Source organism: Bombus vancouverensis, chromosome 1, assembly GCF_051014615.1.
Source record: "Bombus vancouverensis nearcticus chromosome 1, iyBomVanc1_principal, whole genome shotgun sequence".
Taxonomy (NCBI): domain Eukaryota; kingdom Metazoa; phylum Arthropoda; class Insecta; order Hymenoptera; family Apidae; genus Bombus; species Bombus vancouverensis.
In genome coordinates, this window is record NC_134911.1 from 15,982,896 (window position 1) to 16,008,707 (window position 25,812).

The 25,812-nt window shown below is 48.5% G+C and overlaps 1 protein-coding gene across 4 annotated transcripts in view; it reads left to right on the plus strand.

Annotated features, from left to right (window-relative positions):
- LOC117153546 (sosondowah) overlaps positions 1-25,812 on the plus strand; it is a 96,682-nt gene that overhangs the window by 47,795 nt on the left and 23,075 nt on the right. For 2 of the 4 annotated variants that reach the window (XM_076621131.1, XM_076621142.1), the window contains 2 exons: positions 20,011-20,022; positions 20,827-21,108. The exons of 1 other annotated variant lie outside the window; for it this stretch is intronic. In XM_076621131.1, the coding sequence (XP_076477246.1) occupies positions 20,011-20,022; positions 20,827-21,093 (279 nt within the window). In that variant the 3' untranslated portion in view covers positions 21,094-21,108. Of the gene's footprint in view, positions 1-20,010; positions 20,807-20,826; positions 21,109-25,812 lie in introns of those variants that run through there. One more of the 4 variants, XM_076621146.1, reaches the window with a different exon arrangement.

Below are 25,812 nucleotides of genomic sequence, written 5' to 3' on the forward strand. Positions count from 1 at the left end.
ACGCCGAGCACTCCTCTCCCGTTCGTCCTCTCTCGTTCGCCACTCGTTTCTCTTCTTTTCTTCTTGTATATCGTCGCGAGGACGGTCGGCGAACTAACTCGTAATCCTCTCGTCGCCTCCACACATCACCCTCCAACGACGACCGTCTCAAGACCGAACACACCCCCGCGTCGCTGTTCTTCGCCGTGGATCTCGCTCGAATCTGCTACGGAAAATTACGAGCCTCTGGTTGAGGTGCACGGTCCAGCTTCAGATCCACGGCTCTTCGTGTGTACTTCAAGCGGGTAAACAGATTTCTGGACCTTTTCTGAGGATGCGATTACATCTCTCCGTTTAGGTATTTTTCAGGGTGATTTAGTAGCCTCGAAACACAAAGGAGCGAGAAACATTCAACTTTTATGTTAAGTACTTTCGAGAACGTGCATAGTGAGTTACGACGTGCTACCATGAAATCAGATGCAAGTATACCATAAAAGATTCAATCGCAGAGTGAATCTATGAGAAATGACAAACTTCCTTATTTTCGATGGATATGTGGCTAAATATAATTCCTAAACACGATGCTCCAAATTGCCACTCGTCGCATGACTCAAAGTCCCATAAGACGTAGAGATTCTACGGTATATTTTGTCTTCGGTGCACCACGCGGTCGTCTAGCCTGTAACACGGCGCGCCTCCTCCAATTCGTCTCTTCCATAATCGTCGCGCGACTTTGGTGTCTCGATGCAGTGACACTCACATTTGTCTTCGACGATCAGGCATCAGGATAAACTATTCCAGCGTTGCGTTCCCCGGCCAATTAGAAATCGTCGGGAAGTACAGCCGGGTCCGTACGTCAGGGCAAAGTGGAAAGACCGATTAGCGCGACTCGCTGTCAAAACATCCACTCGCAGCCGGGACACGCGGCCTCCCTCGTCTCACCCCCGCGCTGACGCATACGCAAAGAGTGCATCCATGCACTCTCGGAGAATCAGCCACCCATGTGCACTCCCGGCAGTCCATCACTCCCGCCTGGACGGCTGCTGTCGGGGAGAGAAAGGGAGCGAGACACCATACGACTCTGAACAGAGGATAAAGGGAGAATAAGAGAGGTAAAATGAAAGCGAGCGAGAGCAACGGGGGCTTGGAAAGAGCGTAGCTGGACCGGCGCATAATATATCGGTTTAAAAGTACCATTTATTTAAATGGCGTTTATACCGGCCCGCCACGGGACGAAAAACACAGACCGCAGACCTGAAAATAATAACGGGGTTAGCAGGGTCCTCCACGAGGAGAGAAATGTCCTGCACGGCCGGCACGCGGATGCAATTGAATCAATCATCCACGAAAATGGGATTTCTGGATGCTCTCTCCGGCTCGTAAACCGCGATGAATTACCGTTCCACAGGAGCAGTCTCGCTATAATAGTTGTCACCAGCCGGAAAAACGTCTCTAGCCTCGGTTATGCCTGTTTTACGACCGCCTGCCACCAAAAATCTCTCTCCTTCCTTTCTTTTTTCTTTCGTTTTACTTTTCTCTGTCTATTTATTCCTTTTTTTTCATTTTTCTTTTTGGTGTTTCAAGAAAATCGTTCACGTCCCACCAACACCATCGTCGATAAACTTTTCTCTCACGGACGTAATTTGTACTCGGTGGCTCGATCGTTAATCGCCGGAGAATTCGTGGAGAGCCGAACCGTTTCGACGTCTCCGCGTTTCACAATACGTCGCGAGTCTCGACGGTGAGTTATTAAAATGGCACGAGCGATTTTATCTCGAGGCCACAAATAAGCAGCTTCCTTTGAACGAACGTTTAGGTGTGATCGAGGGGACAGGCCGCCTAACTTTATAGTCCCTAACGGTGCTGAACTCCTCTCTCTTTTTCTCTCGCTCTTTTTCTTTTTTCATCTCTTTCTCCTGGGTGTATGTTGCTCTTCTCTCCGGCAAAATTACGAAACCACGTTCCTCGATGGATATATACGTGTTTTCTGCTCGAACGTAATCAACGTCAGCCCCGTCCTTCGTACATCACCGCCGCGTACAATTATGTCAGCGATGACGCGGCCGACTGGCGCGGCGGGAACAAGAAAAAGATGGCCGGCCCACGAAACGCGAGAGGCATTAAAGTGTCAGCGGCCGGGGTTCATTTAAATCCTGAGATATCCGCGCTACGTTGCACCATGTGCGCACCGACTACGACAGTTTTAAGTGCAGAGACCGGGCCACGCTATCGGTTCCTCCTCGCGCGTACGTTCTTCTTCCAGTAACGCATTTTTGCGTGTCTCCGCGTTTTATCTTGTGGTCCCATTCTTGGTACCTTTTGTCTCCGCTTTGCACAGTGTCTCGTCGGGAACCCAAGAAGCTTCGAAGCGATCGAAAGGTCACACCACTACCTGTAGCGTACTCGCGTTTCGTCATGGAGAATTCGAGCGGGAAGTCCTCGGTGAAACGACTTTCAGATCTTTAGATAAAAACGGGTTTCGTCGTCGATAACTTATGGGCCGGAGATCACCGTCTAATCCTCGAGCGTGTCGTTTTCAGACGATTACAGGCGATTACGTCGTCGAAGGATCGTTGTCTCGTTAGTCAGAGAGCTATAATTTTTGAAACTGTATAACGCGAAAACATTGAAAAAAGAACCTAAGAGCTTGTCGAATATACAAATCTCCTACGCTATTTACGAACGGTACTATCACTTACAGTCGAAGATGCTTCTCTTCGAACATCGTTAGGCAAAGAAATCTGTCAAAGGTTGACGCAGACATTTTTTAGCTGCCTATCGTCGAACCAAGGATTCCGCCTAGGGCAATTGGCGAAGGTAAACGATGTCAACGATAATGAAAACGACGAGCTCGTCGAAGTCGTCAGAGGGAACCGGAGCAGAACGAAACGCTTCGGGATAGACGGTACGCGAAGAATCGAGCCGAAAGGCAAAAAGAAGAGATAGGCTCCTCCGACGCGGAGGGTGCACGAGAGAAGGGAAAAGAAGGCAAAGGAGGAAGAGACGCGAACGGTAGCGGATGGGGAGCGCGGATTAACAATGCCGCAAATACTGGTACCGGCCGTGGAATGCCCGCGAGCGCACACGACGCATAATTAATACCACGGTCGAGGGAGCGGCGAGTAGAGGCTCGCGGCGAGTCGAAGCGGTCGAACCAAGGGAGCAAGGGGGACGAGAGCAACGCGCAGCCTCCTCGGCCCGTTGCGGATCGTGGAACGGTGGAAAGAAAGAAGAAGGGAAGTCCCCGTTGGTACCGAAGGGATCGGGTTCGGGATGTCCGCGGGGAGGAGATTTATGTGGCTCCTGATTGAATCGTTCTCACTCGATCGCGCCGCTTGCTTTTTGCCCTCCCGAGATTCTCTCCGCGCTCTGCTCCTTCTTCCCTCCTTCACCCTCGCTGCTCTCCTCTTGCTGGTCACCGCTCTTTCTCTCTTTTTCCAGTCGGCCTCCGGACCGCTACGACCGCGATCGCCCAGAACCGTTTGCGACCGTATGGCTTATGCCCGTCTGGAAGCTTATCTCCAAGACTTGGTCTTTGTGGCTCTTGGTAGTTCTTCTCTGAAGGAATCATAAAGTCGACCCTTTTTTCCTATAGCATGAAAAATTGGTTATCACGTAGATTTCGATTATTTTGGTATTCCAACGACGATAGAAATACGTATTGTGGATGAAATAAGAAGATAGCTAGCCAGAGGAATGCAGGTGCGACTGATTGTTTCTATTACGGTCATAAAAATAGTCATGTACGAAACTGTTTAGGAAGATTGTAAAGTTTGTCGACTATTCGGGTGGAAATCTTGATCGCAAAGTTGTAAGGTGTCGTTTTATCGCGAGGTGAAAGGCAAATCGGCCCGTTGATCGGGATATTACACGGGACCGGCGCGAGTTTCTGTCTTTCGAATCGGCCGCGTTGCTATCCGAGATAAGATTGTCGATGGTGCTCGCGCGACGGTCGTGCTTCAGACCGCTGAAAACGTTGATTTCTCACGCCTGTGTTCGTGCCTGTGTGCTTCTCGTGCTCGTTCGTCACGCCTGTACGCCCACGCTTGCGTCCGCGACCTAACAAAAGCTAGAAAATTAACGTAGGAAAGTAGCATTTTGTCGAGACGAATATCCCCTTCCAGCGTCATCGTGAGACATCTGTTCCGATGTGGATTCAAATGACAACGCTTGCCTTCATAAATAAACGATTACACCTAAGTATAGTTGGAATATGTAGATTGTGAAATACAATTGCGTCGTACGGACGATCCAATTTTGGCGTTACTCGTTAGATAAAGGGACGAATGTCGTGCACCGATGAAACGACAGATGACGTTCCTATTTATATACCTACTCTTTAGATGTGCTCCAAAATGACAAGGGCTCTTCACTCACTTTGTATCGTACGTCTCCCCGATCCTCGATATTCACCGGAAATGTATTATTCACTAAGCGGACAGACGTCTCTTGGCTCCGTAGGAAATGCAAAGGAATGTTTTGCTCTAATTTTAAACGTCCAATTTTGGAACTTCGAGAAACTTCGAATCCGCGTATTGACACCATAATACGAAGCATCTAGAAACCAAACCGATCGATTCTATCAAGACCAAACGTTTTATTTCCAAGGGATGAAACATCAGTCGTATACTTCGATGTCAAAGGTGGACGAGAACGAACTTCGTTAGTTTAGCTTTTATCGCACGTGGCACCTGTATGACAAGCGTGTTTCTCTATTTTTCATGGTAAAATATCGCTTCTGTTTCGTCTGTAGAGTAGACAGTTGTCGACGTAGGTATTTATCCGTAATTTTCTCGCATCGTCGTCATCGACGTTGTCGTGGCGCACGGTAAATTTCTGGAACAGAATCTCCATTGTAATGCCACGCTCTCGCTCGGGGCGCTCTGTTAGCTAGCTAGGCGGCGAACGGAAGCAAAACAAAAGACGCCGAAATGCGTTCATTATTTCGAGCTAATTGGCGGTGCCTTTACCCTCGAGCCGAGAGGGAGCAGCTCGACTCGCTGCAGCAGCCACCAGCACCAGCCTCCTCGTACTTTCAGAAGCGACGTTCTCTCTTTTACCCGCTCGCCGCAGGCCTCTCCTCCTCCTCCTCCTCCTCCTCCTCGCTCTCTTCTCCGGATCCCCTCTCTAACCTTTGAATTAAATATTCCTTCTTGGTGAACAGGAATTTTCTATACCCCCTAATGTTGTATTCGTGTCCCGCGTGTTCCACGGGGAACCGGCGGTCCTCTGTTTTACGGCCTCGGTCGTCTTGGGAGTAATCCGAACGTTTGAATCCATGGCAAACTGCTCTATTTCTGTTGCAATCTCTTTTACCTAAAGAGAATTTATTCTTACCATTTTCCTCATCACTCGAATGATTTCTCAAAGAGAAATATATCGATCGATCGAAGAAATCCTCGGAATCAAAGGTACATATAGACAGCACAACAGACGACACTGGTTATTTCGCAAAGCAATCTCGAGGACAAGAGTCCTTTCACTTACTACATACCACCGTAACTGCCGCCGATCCGTCAGACAAAAGGCCACGCTTGTACTTCTTGAGAAGACATCCACCCCGGAAGAGGAGAGCCGGTAGAAATCTCGAAATCTCCGGAGATGGAGATTCAGGTGGAAAAAATGGGCTTCGCGTACCAGGAGGCTCATTCAGGTTGCCGGTAGTCGAGACGCATCGGTCGCTCGGCGAACATGGTTGCGCGGTATGCGTACACGACTTACGATAAGTATCGCGACACATGTCGGCGTAAGTGGCGCGATCAATAAGGCGCGCGCGCGCGACGGAGAGGAGATTCGTCTCTTTGGCGCGGCTGGAAGTCAAGGAGCCACGGCATCGAAACAGCCAATTCGTTTTCTTCTCTCGGCCACGGTTGTCTCCCCCGAAAGACGAAGATACAGACAAGATACGAACGTATATCGAGAAGGAAGCGTAAGAGTAAGAAAGAAAGGGTGAAAGAACCGCAAGGTAGGTCATCGTGCGACCGTAGCGCACACACGGTAGCTGGATCCTTCTGCGACGTACGACGTTACACGCTCACGCATATGTCGTTTGCCGGAGGAGAGCGCAAGGACTATACATAATATTCCTTCGGTGGTGTTACGGCGTGGGGCGCTACGTCGCGTCGTTGGTTCCATCGGACAACGCCACGTGATGGTAATGGCCGCGATAATTATTTAGATAGCGGAGGATATATGCTTCCTAGCGCAGCATGGGTCCCGGCCGCGTCGTTTCCATGGTGCCCCCGTCGCTGGAACCGGGGACGTGGCCGGTGAAACCCGACGGAACGCGTATATGTATATATATTCCAACCACCGGTTCGCCTCCTCCCTAGGTTTATCCACGGCCTCGTTATTCCGCGCCGTCGCCACGAATCACGCCAGGTAACGCCGCTTTTCCGGCCGCGGGCTCGATCGTTCGTCTTGCGCCCGCATCGCCGCCATCTGCCCCCTTCGAAGCGAATAGATAACCACCGACTGAAATACGAATCACCGGTTGCTTCAACGAGGATATTCGTCACTGTCGCGATTGCGTTCTAAATACTAAACGTTTTTCATAGCAAGGCGTTAGAGATCTGTCTTCTATATCGTGCATTGTAATATATCGAATGTTGAGCTACGGCGTGTAGCGTGGAGGTGTCCAAAGTTTCGAAACACGAGTCGGATAATGCGAGCGTTAATACCGCGGAACTAATTATTACCGCGAGAACAACGTAACTACGGTAGTTTTTACAACGGCGAACGCGGTTAATGGTCGGTGGATGGCGAACTGTTCATCAGCGCGTCGACTGCGATCGCGCGGACGGAGCTAGATTAATCGTATGTATCTTCTATATGCGTTGTAAGTGGTACATAATCGCGTAATGTATCGTGCGAGGTGGGCAGATAAGCGTCAAATAATATAATAATATAAACGATAAGTCGATAAATTTCACGGAATCCTGTTTACGAATTATGTTAAGCAGAACGGGAGAAGAGGAATTAACGCGGCGGGTTCGATAACTATCTGGCCAGGATCCGTGGCGCAATCGATCTGTCCGCCGATAAACCCGTCGCCTAGACGCGGATTTCGGCTCGATCGCGTTTGCATAATTAAAGCAAACGAGCATATTATTCCGACGGTTTCGTGGAATCGCGCGCTTATCGATTTCCCTGATCGCTACCTTGTCGAAATCCGGCATGCCAGACCAAATTGGGTGACGATAGACTCGACGAAGGGGAGCAACAAATCAGCAAGCTAATCGTCCTATTTATGGCCGTCCCCCTACACATCGACATAGAGAAAGAGAATGGAATAGGCGATTTCAAGCATCATCGTCGTCGTCGTCGTCATTGAGATACTTCCTCTTGCGGTTTCCATCGCTCTCTTTCTTCCTTCCTCTTAACGGAGTTTGGGGTGGATTAACCCGATTCAGCCAGAGTGTGTAGCAGGGCATTACTTCCACACAGTGTTCCTCGGGTCCGTGAATCCTGGCTGAGAGAGAGTCCCCCGATTTTCGCATAAATCAGCCATGTCCCCCGACGTGTTCCCCTCTCTCTGTCTCTGTCGGATGGAACCGTGGCGGCATCCCTTCCTCCTTGGTTCGCCGCTGTTCCACCCACGGACGACGGGACTGGAGAATCGAAGAGGGAAGAAAGGAGACGGCGAAACGAAGAGCAGAGGAGCGCTATTTTATTGCCGGCTTAATAAATGGAGGCTCCTTTATTTGCTCGAGCCAGCATCCGCTCGCAGTTTGCCAACCTGTTTGCTAACAACAAATTAATCGGGTGACGTATCCCGGAGAGCGCGTATATACACGTATATATATTTATACGTATACACGCTGAGGTTCTTACGTCTCCCTTTCTCCGTAGGGTCCGAGCAGGTCGTACTTTTACCTCTTTCTCTCTCTTTCTTCTGCTTATCCTCCGCCAGGCTGAGACTCTTTCGAGGACGAAGACGACAGGCCGGAATACGAAGCTCGACAGCGGCCGTTCTTTCACCCCTTCGAGCGACCTGCAACCTGCTGCTGTGCTCACTTCATCGTTTCTCTCCTCTCTTCTCGTTCTCTCTCCGCGTATCTCTGCTTGGCCCGTAGCCTCGTTGCGAGGCCAGGTATGCGTTACCCGCGGTGCCACGGCCCGATACGTACTTACGCATTTGCCAATCTGTAATTCATAACGCGAACGTTCGCGGTTTTTGCCCGCTACTCGCGCTGGGAGACCAAAGGAAACAAGAGAAGGAACGAGCGACGTGCAGCATCACGTTTCCGATCCCGTGGGAATAAAACCTGACCTGGTCAACGTCCCAGCTCCTGCAAAACCCGTGTTTCTTCCCTGCGAGATTCTAACCGGTGAATACGACATCAACGGATCGACCGATGACAGATATATGGACACCTACTTCTGCCCCTGATAGACGTAATCGTTTGTACGACTTCGATCCACGTCGTTTTCTTGAGAAGATCCGTTTCTTCTGCGGTTTGTGTCTTCGACAAATGGCTCGATGCTGACGTAAAATTTTTGGACTTTGAATCATATTATGATAATTCTGGGGGCATATGTATTATTTATCCATCGATGAATCTGACGATATTCCACAATTTTTCAACGTCGTCAAGACAAATTCTTATGATTTACGCTTATGAGAGTTGCTCAAAGTCGCAGGAACGCATTTGATTCAACCTGTTCGATCGTTTCAACTGAAATTGATCATTCAAAGAAATCAAATCCAAGGAATTTCCAACGTGCTGATAAATCGATCGTTCGATTTTCAAGAAAAAATCGACGGCCATTATGTCCGTTGGCGAAACAGGTTTACAGAATAGATCCTAAGTCATTTAGATCTTGGCTGGGTCGCGGGACGACCTGCAGGGAGTGTCTTTCGGCGCCGACATCCGGGGATTATATCAGCTGCGACGGACAGCTCGCCTAACAAATGATTCCCCTAATTCTCTTTTCGTCGAGCATTCGCATAATGGTCGTTATCGTCCCCGACCCACCGGGTAGCGCTGATACTTCGGGATTACCATATTTACGACGGAGTCGTTCTCGTCTGCAGGACCTCGCGCGTATATACGTTCAGAGCGTACGTTACTCACCTACGAACGCTTTGTTCCAACATACAACATGAACAGCCTTGATCGTGTTCCCCTCTTTTTAAATACTCTTCCATGGAAGTGGAAGGTTAAAGTCGTAGAAATCGGAGGTGCAACTGCTACTTTGTAAAAACGAAGGCTTCGAGTTCACGGAAATCAGGAAAGACTCGCCGGATGGATTTTTACACGGTGGTCGAAAGTTTATTGCACCCTCCAGTTGGTGAGTCGGTTCCAGCGTTAAACGGAGAATTCCCCGGGCAGTTTCACAGGCTCGACCGGTCGATTCCGTAGCCGGGAGGCGCGGGAAGAGCTATATCGGACGGCCGGTTGGCAAATAGCGACAGCTTACCGACGTTTCGATACATTTCTATCGGGAGCAATAAAGTGGCGGCGTTTTTGCCCGTTTCGAAACTCGTTACACGCTCGACTCGTCTCGATGGATACGCCGCGCGTATCGATGCGTCGAACCGAGAGTCGGGTAGAGGAGATCTTGGGATCCGATGCAACTTTTTCTCGCGCCCCGCGCCTTTTTTCCGCGCCAGCTCCGTATCCGTTTGTCAGTGGCCGTGGCTAAGGGGGCAAGGAGAAGGCGGATGAGAGGCCGAGTCGAAGAACATCCGAGCATCGGACAGAGAAGAGATACTTTTCTTCTTGGTGCACGAGCCGAGCGCGCAGCTTTACTCTCGCGGCGAAACGGCGCTCGGGGGACTTGGAATTCCAGCGCGAGATGCCGGTGCTGTGTGCTTACGTAAGAAAATCTCGGCAAAAGCCGCGGTAAGAAAAGGGTTCGCGACCGTGCCTTCTTTCTCTCTCTTCTCTTTTGCAATTCTCTGCTTCTCTTTTTCCTTCGTTCGTTCGTTCTCAAGGAACAGCAGCGAGGTGGTAGAGTAGAGCATTCAAGAATTGCTTCTCTCTGCACCTGCTCGATCTGCGGTGAAATCTGCGGAGTGGAGAGAAAGAAAAAGAGAAGGAAGAAACAGCGGCGGCGGCGGCGGCGGCGGCGGCGGCTGCCGGCAGCGTTTGTCGTGCTGCTCGTCGGCGTCGTCAGGAGTCGTCGCCACCGGCGCAGTGTCGTCGTTGTCGTCGACCACTCGCGGCAGCCAGCCGGTAGCTGTGCTCCAGGTCTCCGTACCGGTCATGCGTCGCAACTATAATTTGAAATAATTTATAAATCCTATTCAATTCAAATTAAGGCTCCACTCTGTCGGATGAATAAAAGATGCGCCGTACCGCTCGCTCGCCCGCTCGCTCTCGTGCTCACGCGCGCCGCCGAGAGGCCGCGCAATAATGCGCGCGCGCGCGCGCTCTCTTCTGCGCGCAAGGGGCCAAATGGTGGCCCATTATGTCTCTCTCCTTCTCCCTCTTTTTCGCTCCCTTGGATCAGGCGAGTTACGCCAGGGGCGGCTTGTCTCGAATTCCTGCGAAGATTATGATCGGTCCGCGAAATTGGAGGATTAGGCCGCGCGTCGCCTCGCGTACACATTCTTCTGCGTGTTTTCTTTCTTTGTCACGTGTCTCTTAAACGTCGATTGTAATTTCTCGTAGTTGGAACCACGGTGGTCGAGAGATACCCTCTTTCGTACCTTTCGCATCTACTTTTGTTTGAGAAGATCGAATGGCTCGAAGAATTCGATTATCGCGTGAATCGTTTCAGTTCGAGCGTTACCGTACTGAATTTCCTTCGATATTTCTGTCGTGATCGAAGGATGAAATCGTTGTTAATAATACAAAAAGCAACGACATTCCACGAATCGTAATCACGCGTTCGTACATAAATGCGTAAATGAGCGCTAAATGACAGATCCACGGTTGGAAAACTACTCGGAACGGCGATTCGCCCTCTCTAGAGCCATCCTCATATTTTATTGCGAAAAATCCGACGGATGGTGTGTGCCTGGTGTCCCCCTTTCCGTGTTATCCAGCGGCGTAGAGCCTGGCGACGAGAGAAGAGACGACCAAAGAGGAAGAGAGACAAGGGACCCGAGAGAGGCATATACGGGGCATTATAAAGCATTACAACGAGTGCTGTTAACGTCCGTGTCCAATCCGCGTGCCGCTCGAAAATAAAATACAAAATAGCGCGACAGCGCTTTGTAAAGCTTTCTGTCAAATCCATCGGCCGTCGCGCGTTTTGCCTCTTTTCCTCTCTTTCCACTCGAGCCACGATACCCTGTCCCCTCCGTCACCCCTTGCTGGCTCGAAAAATCCATCTCTGTTTCGCCATTGCCTCGTCGTCACCCTCGCGCGACCCGTTCACACTGTCAGTTGTAAAAGGGTCACGATGGAGCGGCGAAAATCACTTCTGTCCCCTGGCCAGCCGATACTTCGTTTTATTTTTTTCGTCGCGTCGTTTCGATCCATCGATACGCCTGATATTCGTCAGATATTATTCCCCGATAAACCAAATAATCAAATAGAAACCGCGATTAGAGGAAAAAAGGATTCAACGACGAGTCTCCGGAGGAAGTTGCAGGAAGCGAAATCAATTTGCACGTATATCCGCGATAGACACTTTCCGGAGATTGCGTTTTCACCCCCCGAGCTAGTGGAACAACGTCGACGACTCTCGATTCGTCTTCCCGCTTGGTTACGTCTATTCGTCTCCCTTTTTCACCGCTCGTACTCCTCTTCTTTCCTCCTCTGGCATCAACCGCTCGTGGATCTCGAACACACACGAGCAACTGACGAACACACGCGCGTTTCTTCTCTTCACCGTTACGCGAGTGCGACCGATTCGAATTGCAAATCAAATAGAACGTGCCCTGCGGAACGCTCGCCGGGGATATTCGTTCCCGTCGCTCGATCTTCCTTTCCACGAATTTTCCGCGAGAAAAAAGCTGGGTAACGCGATAGCTATGGGATCGAGTTTGTTCGTAACGTAGGAACGACACGCTTCAGAAAATTATTTAGAGTTCGGTTTCGTAAATTTATACAGCTTACGTAATTTGATTATAGACGTGATTTATAGTTTGATTCTGCAGATGATATGTCAGCTACAAAGTTCATCGGTAAATGTATTGTATAATTTACGGTACAAGTAGTTCTCCTGTTTCTATTTTCAAGTACGTTATACGATATGTATTATAATTCCTGACTATTGGATTTAGCGTTTAGTAAACTAATGAAATTCGGACTAATGCTATTTGGATAGCAAAAGATCTATGATTCAGAGGTAGACCTAATTTTCAGATTCGACTCATATGATCGGAAGATTCGAAATACTCGCGCACGTAATTACAAATACAAACATCTTCCGCACTTTCCTACATTTTTCACCAAGCAATGGAAGAGTTTTCTGAACCATCGCTCCGTTAAATCCACCCCTGTAGCTTCTCTAGGGCAAAATTTCGAAAACCCTCCGTTCAACGAACGCAACTTCTCTCATTGTGGCTTTTCTCTCGTTCACCAGGGCGCGGATTCACGGGGGATGAAGCGAAGCGGTAGCGCCGCGGCCGCTCGCAGCCAATCGAGAGTTTATCGGGGTGGCGCGCGCGCCACGGAATATTCGCCGCTCAATTTCGTTTTCCCCCCTGTTTAATCATGGTCCTGGGGGTCCGTCGGTTCGGAGGTGGCTCGGGTGCGCTACGCCGCGCAACAGGAACGATAGACAAAGAGCGTCGACGTGGAACGGTGGCGTGTAAGGGGTTCGGGGACAGGGAGGGGTTGCTGATAGCCGAGGAGGGGTTGCTAGGGCGGCGGCAATAGCCTCGCTCGGGCCGTCATTTGTCAGGGGCTGTCGCGGCACGAGCGTGTTTCTGTTCCAGCGGCGCAGATAGCGGCCCATCCATAGGCCGTTCATCTTTATTCCTTTATATATAGAGTTCGTGTGCGCCACCCCCCCACCTTCTCCTGTTCACCATTCCCCCCGTCCATCGTCTCTTTCGCCTAAAACGCCCTACACGATTCCCTCGAACTCATTTAATTACAACAAACAATTTATTAGGTCCATCCAGGATCCGCCCACGGGCACGCACGCGGAATATAGTGGGAGAGCACAGGCTGGCGTTCGAGGTGAGGCGAGAAGACGAGGGGAAACCGGGGGATAGAATGGTGCACTCGTTCGTTCGACCGGCGAAACTGAAATTATTCCGCCGGGGGTGGCCGGTCACCCAATTGTATCCGCACAAAGGAACGTGTTTTTGGTTCGTTCGCCGGTGAAACGTGTCGGTTCCGCTCGGATCGGCTCGGTTCGACCCAGCGGCTCGCCGATGCGGCACGGGACCCCCTCGTCGATGAAACGACCGGGAATATCAGCGTGCCCAATTGATCTCCGAAGGTGGACCGGACGCGGGAACGAATCGCTGATTTGCTGGGAATAATTAACTCTTGACCGTGTAGTAACTTTGTTGCGGGCTACCGCGTGTATGTGGTATTCTCTTTCTCTGATAGTTTCACCGATAGAACAATATATATTTTACATTTGCCATTGCTGCCGCTGATATGATAAACGTATAGGTGTCTCGTGCATGCCGTAAGTAAAGTAACCCGGTTAAAAAAGAAGAATCGCATTATTTGAGAAACCGCGAGTACCGATCGGACACGTACGATAGGGCGACGCTATTAAAAACGAAAGCGTGAGAGATCCGACTTGTTCGACTCGGTGTCTCTCCGTCTTTCACTCCCAGCAATCAGTAGATTGATTGCAGCGGAAAGCAAGGAACATTTCGTTTAGAAAGCCGTACGCCGATAGGAATCGCACGCTATTATAACAGCGGTCTCGGCATAATTCAAGACGTAATTACGTGCCAGCCATTTTCTTCTTACCCACGCAAAGTCAAAACGCGCTTCTAATAAGGGACATGTAACGCATACGTTAGCCTGGATCGCGACGCAATTTTCCATCTTACGTTCACGAGTTTTTCCGCGTAGCCGTTAATTATATCCCATTGCGAAGAACGAACCTGGCTGAAACTGCTCTCTCTCTTTCTCTCTTGTGATCCTCTTTCTCTTGGTTAGCGCCTCCGTAGTGATTCACGCGACTTTCCGTGGACACGCGTGGGCGGCTGCTTGCCTGACCTATGACCTTTGCAAGGCTCGAGCCGACGCGCTATCTCGACGACCGCCGATAAGATTCGCGAATTCGAAGCGATCGTTCATCACACTGCTTTCGTCGCACATAATGTACGTCGCCTCGTCGACTCTATTTCGCGTTCCTTCTCGCATGGAACTGTCCGCAGGGTAGGACCAGCGCGAGGTATCCGATAACTTTAACCTTTCTTCCACTTCCCGACGATTCGTCAGATTAGTTTTATTAATGGCTGCAAACTGCTATCTTAATAGCGGCCTCTTTCTCCGTCTGTACGACTAACGACCACGTGGAAGCCTATCATACGGCTGGTCAGAGAAATAACGAGCAGACCAACTTCATACTTGGTCGTTACCTTCGCGGTTGTTGTTGGGTGGCGTTAGGTGAACTTCCACGGAAGACTCTGTCTGGTATACATATGTTCTAAAAAGTTCAGCGATTCTTTGAAACTCGGGAATGTAGTAGAATCCGTGTAGAAGTAGAATTCTTTCTTCTGACGCTGTTTCTCTTACCTTGGAATATTATGTGAGTCTACTCTTTGACGTAAACACCGCTGGTGGCAGCAAGCTAGGTTTATACGAGAGAAGCATCTCTTACGCAACGCTATAGCAAGAAACTTTGCCTGGAATAAAGAATAGCGCGAAACTGGTCTCCGTGGCACGGAGTAAAGATCTTTTGACCTTCTTTTCGCCTGTCATAAAGCCTTTCTGCGAACCCTTCGTCTTACGGCTGGATATCTTCCGACGTTATTACCACCTTGATGCTGAGATTTTTTCAGGAAGAATTTTATTTAAATACGTAATATTAAAAAGAAGAGAAATGTCGTGCCCCGAGAAGAGTAAAAGTTCCCTTAACAAACGCAACGTAAGTTGAAGCGAGCCAATGATGGCGCAGTCCCTAGTTCCACCGCGATTCGATCAATTAAGCCGACACCATTGTAATTTGTAGCATCTCTATCTGCATTTGTCTGGAACCGGTTAACGAGGGCAGCCAATCTAAGAAGGAACGATCTCTCGTTGCCCCCAGCTAGGCCGATTAATCGACTCTTCGTCGAGCGAAACAGCAGCAACAGCAGCTCTGCGACTCATTGCACGCGCGTACGTTACCTTGAATATTTTCAGCCGGCCACTGGTTGCAGCTGCTGTTGCCGTCGCAGTCCTCTGTGCAATTTTAGTTCTTCGCTTCCATCACTGAACGGCAAAATAAAGTGATCCCAAACACACGAAGTAATTAATTACCGCGATCTGATTGCGCGCAATTAATCCTGCCGTCTTGCCGGTGGATCATTAATTAAGAGTAAACGAATGTCTCCGGGATGTAGACACTCGAGGGATACGCGCTCATTTATTTGGAATAATTTACTTTAAACGGCCGTGCTTAGGACTCGAGGTCCACAAGGAGCACGTCCTCGCGCTAGATCCACGCGATAAATTCTCGCTTATCGGATGCCGGGATATCGATCTGTCTACGTTGCATGTCCGCCAGATGCTTTCTTGTAAATTTCCCAACACCTCAGGTTTGTTCGAGAATTTGTGTAGCAATAGCAATTTACATACGTTTCTTACTAAATCCATATTGCAGAAGATCAACGTTCTTCCTGATTTTCATTTGGAAATCTTATTAATCGTTGGTACAAATTTTTTACGGCAGGTGATGGAATACTTTCATGAACCAGTATAGATTTTACGATTTTAGGAAGAAAGGGATGCTACTAACTGTTGAAGAAATCATAGCTACAAATATTCCTCCGTTTTCTAGACCCAGCAATCCGAATAAAGTTTCCGTAGAAACGCGTGTCGTCGCCGCGTTAACGTCTGCAGAAAACGCAATTATCATTTGGCGCGAACGATGGAGGAAGTTCTCGGACTGGAATCTCGCGTTCTCGTCCCGTTGACTTTTTATTTCTCCTAGAAAGAAGTTAACAGGGTTCGCTTAGCTCGTTACTGGAGTCCTCCCACGTGAATCGAATTATCCTGCACTTGGTAGCGTGAAAAAGAGGAGGCGTGCCATTTACGACCGCTTCCCTCGATTATTGCCACTTCCGGTTGCAAAGCTTTCCGATTAGCGTATGCACGAGCTTTCCTGTTTTCCCTTCCTTTCGAGAGCCTCTCCCTAATTCCGAGTAGCTCACATGGGTATCCCCTCGATCCTCGACGATCGCAAGAAAGGAATATTAATTTGTTTGAACGAGCTCCAGTCGAATTATTACGTCCTGTGAGTGGGATCCTCGGTTTTCGTCAGATTTCTCGATTACTCACAGCCACAACCTTTGTCCATAAGTTCAAGCGGTTTAATAGCACGATCGAAAGAGCGGCAGCGATCGGTGCATTAAGGTCAGCTGGGTCGAGCTATATAAAGATAATAACCAGCCACCGGCCAACCGGCGAATAAGTTCTTTTATGTCCGAGTATGTTACGCGCGTGAGAGGTTTCTTTAAAGGTGCGCGCCGCTCGAACTTTGGGGAACCCCGATCTTTCCGATGCTGACATTTGCATGCAACAAATCGGTGATAGATCCCGTGTGAAATATTACGTTTAATATAATAACTCGTAAATACTTTAATTCGTGAAAAATTACACTCGAAACAAATAAACATTAGGTAACGTTTTGTTACTACAGTTACTAAAAGAATGTAGGTGTTCTGGAAAAAATTAATATCAACTTTTATCAGCACTACTAGCGTTACTAGTAGCGTTAAAAGATCTTAAAATGAAAATAAATACTAATTTAAACCACTGAATTCCCAATTACAAAGCGTTGAATTTATCGCGATATAAATGTAACTTATAAAATATAAATCACTTATAATAAATATAACGATATAAATTCTATTGCACTGCTTTACGATAATAAGGACGTTAAAGGGCGACACGACGCGCATCGCGAGATCGTTGGACGGTCACGCGTTCCCAAGGAGTAATTCGATAATAATTGGTGCGTGGAGGAAATGCTGTCCACCGGTAAAAGGTTTCGGGGTCCCCTTAATGATGAGATCGGGCGATCAGCGGACGAGCGATCGAGCACGGGGGTCAGCGAGGTCAGGCCGCACAAAAATAATAATCAATCGGACGAGCGGAAAGTGAGAGCCGGCCAATTACGCGGTGTCGGCGGTGCCTGTGCTGCGGTTTCCCTTCGTCAAGAGGAACGAGGACAAACGGAGCTTCCTACCACCTTCAATTCACCTCCACCAATTCCTCCTGGCCGCCTATCATAACCTAACAACACGAAACTCCCTCGCTTTATTATTAAAAGTTAAAATTCCGCTGGGAGTAGGCCCGATCTTGCGGCAAACCGCCATCCACCTTCCTTCACCTGCCTCTGCCCTACCTCGCACTCTCGCTCGATTCACGCGGACCCACCACCCTTTATAAAGTCGTGCAAACGCTCTCGTTGTCGGCTATCCTCGGCATCCGGTTCTGGCAGTTCGTGTGAAGCTGCTAGTTCGTCGTTCAGCTTTGACTGACAGGTTGCTGGTGAGTTTTAATCATGTTGAAATGTTGCAAAGGCTCGTGTAATTTGTTCGCGAGTAGAGCTTGTTACGAGAGTTGTAATAAGGAGCACGGAATGATTGGTTCTGTCTAAGACGCTTGTCACTGACGCTAGAAAAATGCACAGTTTCTATAGTATCTAGGTTATCTAAATGGATTAACGAGTCTTGCTATATACAATTTATCGAAATAGCTTAAGAAACTATATTGATCGAGCAACTTGACAATCTACCTAACAGCCTATCAAATGGCAGCCGCATTTACGGTCGTCTTTAGTGTTGCCTCCAATTTATCTTCTAAATATCGCACGTGTATTTCAAAAGTGCCGTGACTCACAATAATTCAATTCTCCGTTAGAAGAACGATAAATAAGCTTGTGTAATCTTCCAAATAGTTTGAGAAACTTGTTCGAGTCGCGTTACTTTTGAAATATGGATAGGTATGCACGCGCGATGTGTTGATGCTGGAAGCTCTGATTGAAACGCGGAAATTTTTAAAATCGCGTCGCGTGTCTAGAAAAAGTTTTCTGTAGCAGCTACATCGTTAAAAGAGGAAGTCGGAGAAAAAAATAAAAATGCAACGACAACAACCGCAACGATATAACTCCAGCTGGGACTTTCGAACGGCGCGTGTAGCGGCAGGGTAATAAAATTCACGGCGCCCACTGGAGGATTCCGAAGCGAACGAGGAGGCGATTTTTTTCCTGAAGAGCGGAATTGTCGAAAAGTGGTAAAACTGTCGGGGAAGAGTAAAGGGATTGGAATGGCGAGGCAGGGTCGTTACGAATTACGCGGACGTTTACCGGCGAGCCGATTGAAACGCGCGGAAACAGGGTCCTCGGGTGCTGGTACTGGTTCCACGATGGAATATTTAAACGGAACAGGAGTCGCTCGACGTGGCCGAGTCGGGAAACCGCAACTCGTTTCCTCGTCCACGAAACTCTGTGTCACCGAAAACGCATGGCCGCAGAACATTTTGAGGGTTTATAAACAAACGGATCTCCGGCCGGAATGAGTTCGCTCGCGTGTTCTCGTTTAAGTCCGATCGAAACCGTGTTTTCCACGAATTGTGAGCCTGTTTTGAGTGGTTTCAGCGGTCACTGTCACGGTAAGAATTGCGTACATACCCGTTTCCTTTGGAGTAACGTAAGTTTCGCAATGAATCGAGCGTGCAATTAAATTTGACGAACATTTTATATTTCGTGCTCTATGAAATTTGTGTTTCGAATGGTTAAAATACCAGAGGACATTTCTTCTTTAAAACATCAGATCAAATTCGACAGGGCACCGCAAACAGTTAAAACAATACCAATTAACGAACAAACAATGCAAATCCCATGCTCGTTAAACTTTATTACTCGCCATTTGTGCTCGATCAATTACTCGAACGATTTACAACAAATTTCGTATAATTATTCCCCGATACTAGTGTTCCCGTACAATTCTTGCGTCGGATCTCGTCTGCAGCACGATATCTTCTTTGACGAACGATACCTCGACTTTAATAATTTATCAAAGATCGATGGCCGAAGGGATTTTTGGGATGAGAATCGGGGGGAGATCGATCATATTCTTGGCGCGAGCTGGTTTTCGATAAGGTATATAAATTGTTCTGGGAACGCGGTTCAGAACCGATCCCGAACAAGGGTTTTTTCGCCGTCGAGAAGATGGTCGAAGATGGTTAACGACTCGATGGACGCGACGCAGCCGCGCCTCGGACGGGATTGGGAATAATTCGACGAGCGACCGATTCGCGCGATTACGTATTATGCTAAACACGCGAAAATGGCTTTTTAAATGGAACATCTACATTTATGCGTCCCCTCTATTCACCATCTTGCCCTGTAGCTCGATGGTGGCTGGTAGCCTGAGTCTCGAGTGCCGGAATGGATGGAACGCGTAAGCAGCGGCGAATTAAACGCAATTTTCGTCCATGCGAGGTATGCATAACAAATTGTCGATGGGGACTGAACGTCTTTATACTTTGAAACTGGCGCGCGGTCATTATGCACGTAGCACGGGGGCAGAAAAGCGGTGCTTCCGTCCCACCGACGATTACAATCCAATTATTATTCCTGCATAAACGCCCCTCGTCGTCTCCTCCCTATCGATCGATCGTTTCGCCGATCGTGTACTCACTTGGCTGACGAGCCGCCGCCGATCGACCTAATCGGTCGCGTTTCACCGACGATAATAAGGAACGAACGATGGAAAGCGGGTCGAAAGGAATCGAGGGACGGAGGCGGTGAGATCGATCCGCGAAATTGAAAATTAAACGGTTCGCGACCACCACCGTTTGATTTTCGAGTAACAGCACCGCGTGTTTCTTCTTCCTTTCTTCTCTTTTATTTTTCTCTCTTTTTTCATTTCCTTTTTTTAATCGGGGTATCCCATGCATTTTTTTCTGTTCCATACGCCGACCGGGATACATCTCGACCATCCAGGATCCAACGTCCGTAAGTATGGGTTGTTATTACGTATCACGAAATGTTGCAAAGTAGCGGCCGAACGAACGAACGAAGCCGCTGCTCACCGGCAGTTAGCACGAACGAACGGGTTTCTTTCCCGTCGCGACGACCGACCGTGATCGATTCGGCCAGAGACCCTGAAAAAAGTCTCGCGCGTATCGCGTTTCGCTTATTGCGACCCGCACCGCGAACTGTTCGTTCGATCGGTCTGGGTGGCGGGTAAAAAGTAGAACGAACCGGCAGCTTTGAAAATTCGGTGTTTCACGGTTACCGACACGCCGCGCCGACGACTCTCTTTCTTGCCTCCGCTTCCACAGAAAAGAACGATGAATTTCTAATCAACACTTTGTCGTCCGGTAAGAGTTACGCTTGCCTGACGTTGCATTCCTTGACACGAACTTCTACGCTTGCAAGTGCTTTTTCCCAGATTTTTTGATCCAGAGAGACGCTTGATTGAGTTCTCTACTCGGTCCACTCAGTCAGAAGTTTCTTGTAGAAAGACGACGAGATACTGTAACGGCGAATAACAAAACCAACGCGTTTTCACACTTACTTTTTAACAATATTTTCTAACGTACGTTATCGATGGCGAATTTTTTTTTTTTCAAATTATAATCGCAGTACGACTATAATCTAAAATAAGATCCATACGTAGTTCGAAGCTAGATCCTCCAAACGGAATTTCTTTAATTTTTACATTGTTTCATATCCGTCTTACCGACAATCTCTGCAACTTCGTGCACGATGGAACTGACTACCATGGGACTGACTTGGAATTCAGGGCGTAAGTAGCATACAAATTCTTACATTGAAAATTGCACGTTATCGATGCGCCTCGACCTCGTTCGAGGTGCGTCATTAAGCGTCGCGCCTTCCTCCCAGGCATGCAAACGCACGTACCGGTTCGCTATCTCGCAAACGAACAGTTTGTTCCAACTCGCAACGGTGAACAAACAAAAACGCGGCAAAAAGAGCATTTACCGGCACGAATCGATGATTTTCGTGCGAACGGTCAAAGACGCCCGCGGATGGCATCGCGTGAACGGCACCAGTTATTGAATTCTATGATCGCGTAACGAGCGTACCATACCAAGGCGTATCAGAAATCGACCCAGAAAGAACGAACAACTAATTATTTAGTAATAATAATCCCTGGGGCGAGGGAGCGACGAGTAATTTATCGAGAAACTTCTTCCCGCGAGTTTGCCGACTTTTTCGCGAAGAAACGCGAAAGAAGAAGATGAAGCGGACACGCGATCGTTCGCAAGGCGTCTCCTCTTCGCGTGTGCCGCTTCGCTCTACACGTCGCGTTACTAGCTCGCTATCTGTGGCACAGTCACGATAAATCAGCAGCGCGTTCTCAGCTGAAAATTGCGATCAATCGCGACAATAACATCATACGCGGCGCAAAACACGGGGATCGTTATCGTACGTTTGTTTCCCGCGGCGGATCCGTTCCCGCTGCGAGAGCTCGGCCGAGCACAGCTGTTCTTGTCAGTATCCCGATGCATCACGATAAATCCAGCGAGCTCCTTTTTCGTACGGTCTCTCGATGTCCGCCGCTCCACTCTCCGGCTACGAGTCGAGTCGCCGAGCCTTGTGTCGAGACGCGGTCTCGATCTCGTCTGGGCGAACGGGTAAAACCGAGCGAGGGTACGCGTGTCTTTTCTCATACGGCAACGACGGCATAATCGCGGGATCGAGGCCCGCGGTTAGGTCTCAATTAAGCGGTAGATCTCTATCGACGGAGACTCGGAGTTGCGCCAGATTATCGATCCCGATTGCATAATGAAACACTCGTGATTCTCCAGCCGACGACGATTCCGAAATTCTCCCCACCAACGTGCCTTTCGACAGATTTCTACTCGTTCGTATCCCATCGTACGTTGCCTTCCAGATTCCAAGAGAAAAGTATTTTGCTCGCTGCGTCCATTCACGTTTAAATATTTTTATCTCTTTATCAGTTATATTCAAAAAGATACTCGAACGTGTCACACGTGTTAAGAATCTCGAAAATTGCTAACACGAAGCTCGAACTGTTTGCTAAAGTAGGAAATTTTGCGAAAGATCCTACGATCGGTAACGGTCCCAGTTTCGCGCGCGGACACGAAAAATCCAGGGGACCCGGACCTCGAGGCCACGAATACGAAATGACGGGACGGATATCTGACGTCTCTATAGCAGTAAAACGGCGGGCATGCGTGCCACGACGGGGGTTCCGAGACGTCGTCGGAGACATCGGGCACCGCAGGCGTCCATTGTCTCAAGGGAGTCCCAAGGGCGAGGCAGGAAGGGCCAACCCCGGCTGACACGCACGAGGGGGTCGCCAGCGCCCCGTCGGGCCCCCAAACGAAATTAATAACCGAATTTCAAGTATTCCTATTTCGGGGCGAGGAATTATCGACCGGGGCCACCTGAGCCTGTCTGCTCTCGCTGACCGGTCCACGCACGATGTCACACCCACGCGATCCCTGGCTCCGAAAACGAATGTTATATCCGCCGGCTGACTTACGACACCGATAAACGATATTTACGGCGTAATCGTTAATTAAAATATATTGTCGCGATCGCGAATCCGCGAGGAACGCGTGTTCACCGGGGATGTTAATGAGCCAGGTCGACGTCTCAGTTAGGTTTCCTTTTATTCGTCGCTGAGAAGCGTCTGGTCAGGTTCCATAGGCGTGATACCGAGGCGTAAAGATCACGGTGGTTGATCGATCACTTCGCTCGGGAAGGATTCTTTGTCAACTTCATCGATCTTCGTAATGACACAGAAATAAAAGGCGTAGGCGCTGGAACCAGAGCAACAAATGTATTGGAGGGAATTTTGGGCTTATCGAAAAATAAGGACGATGTTGGAAGTTGGTTACATGACTAGTAAGGAAAGTTGTTGAACGTATCAGGAAATAATTAGAGTTATTACAAGTTGTACAGTGAGAGTGAATATAGGTATACGTATAGATTACAATATTTTAGGAATGACAGATTACACGAACACGCTATTACATTTAACGTGTTCGACTGGTTGGAATTATAAAATTTAGAGGATGTTATATTCGTCGAACGATCGACTCGCTTTCTCACGTAACGCATAATCGCGTTCCGAGCAATTTGTAAAACAAGAATCACCGGTCTTGCGTATATACGTCTTGGCCTCCGGATCGCGACGTGACCTTGCCTTTTTTCCAACGCCGCACCGCCACGGTGTATCGCGAGCGGCGCTATAAGCGGGCAATTAAAAGCGTGCAGCAGGGACATTTATGTTGGCACTAACTGCCCGTTAAGACGAAGGAACCGCCTAACCGTGGAAGGTGTAATTGGCCGACGTGCTGAACCCGCAGCTCGTAAAACAGCGGGCGTGCCTAGCCAACTGCCGCAGTTTTTCCGCTCGCGCCGCCATCGTGTATCGCGTTACGTTGAATTTGCAATTAATCTACTCCCCACCAATATCTTCCTTCTCTGTCTTTAAATAGAATTCGTTTTTCCTTGCGAGATCTCACGACCTTGGCTGCTCCTCGAGCCCTACTGGCTCATTGTAGATTTAACAACGAGAGGCTTTAATTAGCGTTGACTAACAAGCAAGGCGAATAACGTTGAAAAATTCATTACGCAATTAGCGATCGCTTTACCAATTGCTGCAATGTATCAAACTGTATTCATAACGTTGTTGCCGCATGTTTCGCGTATCTTGTGAAACGGAAGAATCGAGCGAATTCTTTGTACATGACATGTCACGCCTTCCGAATATAGGAAACGCGTGTCTACGTTGGCTTACAAGCTCTTCCGCCTCGCTGTTGAAGGGCGATCGGTTGGAAACGAGTTCCGTTAAAAGATACCGACTAAAACAAATCCGGTCTCGTTATTAACGCAGATTCTTTGATCGATAACGTAATCGCGACGCGTCTCTAATTATGGCGGGTTTCCGCGATGGATGACGCGGTTCGAGGAAAAATCATGGGACTGTGGAGCGATCGGGACGGCACGAAAGGGCGGATGGCCTTTATTTTATAACACGATCGTTACGCTGCCCTGGCCGCGGGGATACGCGTTTCGCCGGCAACCCATTTCTCCCTCGCAGCTTCGATTAAAATGCCAGACGTCGGCAGCCAGAGCAGGAGAGAGAAAAGGGAGGCGGCAGAAAGAGATTCTCCCGATACGCGATATTGTTACGCGTGTACACGTTGTAACTGTCCGGATCCGTGACGGAGTCACGCGATATGCATTATGCACGCATGTAACGCGGCGGCATCGCCGTCAGACGTTTCCGCAATCACTCCCACGATGTAGCGCCGGGTGACGACTGACACCTTGTGAGAAACGAACCATCGATGTTCTCCTACTTGCTCGTCGTTCGCGGATAGATCTGAAACGCGCAATCGATTTGAATGATCCAGTTGAATCCATGATGGAATTTTATCCTTGACGAATGCTGGATACAAACGTTTGGATCTTTGTTCGTGGGAGATAGGAAGTGGGAGTAGACAGGGAAGAGTATTGTGAAACGTAAAATTGTACTACTTAGTCATTTTGCTTTGTAATAATACATAATACTGGCATTATGTCAGTCTCCCCTACTTGTTAGAAGTGAGAACATTTGATAGGAATTTGATAAGTACAGAAATGATGTTGTTGGTGTAACTGTAGCCATTTAGAAAGAGGAAAACGTTTCTCTCTTTTTCTTTCTTTTTTCACAATTATCAGTTTGTAGGGATGTTCTAATTAAACTCACAGAATGCGATTCATAAAGAAGCTTTTACTGCCGCAGAAATTTAAATAGCAATTAACATGTGCGTGTACTACAAGCAAGTAGTTTTCGCGCAATTTCAAGCGTAAACGCACGAAGGGATATATTTACCGCGATAAAAGTTCTCCCTTGTTCTACATACGTACCTGGAAAAACAGGCTTACGAACTTGTTAATATTTTCGAAGTACGGAGTTCACGAAAAAAATCGTAACGATCGAACTTCCATAATAATTACCATCATCTTATCTGGTTATTATTTTCGATTAATTCATCGATCACGATTTCACTTTCCTTTCTTCCAAAGAAGCTCCGTATATTTCTGTAATCGTAACTTATTATTAAAAATGCACGCACGGACATCCGCGCTGCGACATTTCTTGCGGCAATTAACGAGACAGATGTCGTTCATCCACTTCCCTCGTCGTTTAAACTGATTTACTATTAGATAAGACATCGGATGAAGATATGCACGTGTGTGGTAACCAGGGTAATCTGTGGCCGTGCGAATACTTTCTCGGTTGGCCAGCTGTTTGTCGGAAAGCGAAGAAATGTCGCGGTGTCACGCTTCGAACGGTGCGAGGACCTCCGACGCCGATATACACCGTGGTTCATTACAGCAGCTGCATTACTCGTACATACGCGACGCGTCATTATTTTTATTAGCATAATGACAGGCGAACAACTCAATTTGCATGGAAAATCACACAGGTCCGTAACGAAGTTCGCCCGCGGATCCGTGATCGTCCTTCTACCCCGACTGCGCGTGTAATAAAGCCTCGCGCACACACACTGCTCTATGTGTATCGCGAGGAAGGAGAAGAGCATGCGAAAAACATTGTTAACGGAGTCGGAGGGTGCGAAAGAGAGATCCACGAAGGAGCATCCTCGAGGGAGTCGGTCGACTGGCTTCGTTCTTTGGGCATCGATGATCCCTTTGCGCTGGATAATTCCGTATCATCATCGAAATTGCAGTCGATCGTCATCCGGTTGGTCGTCGATCAGCGTCCAACGTCCTTCGTTCGCCGTCCAAGTT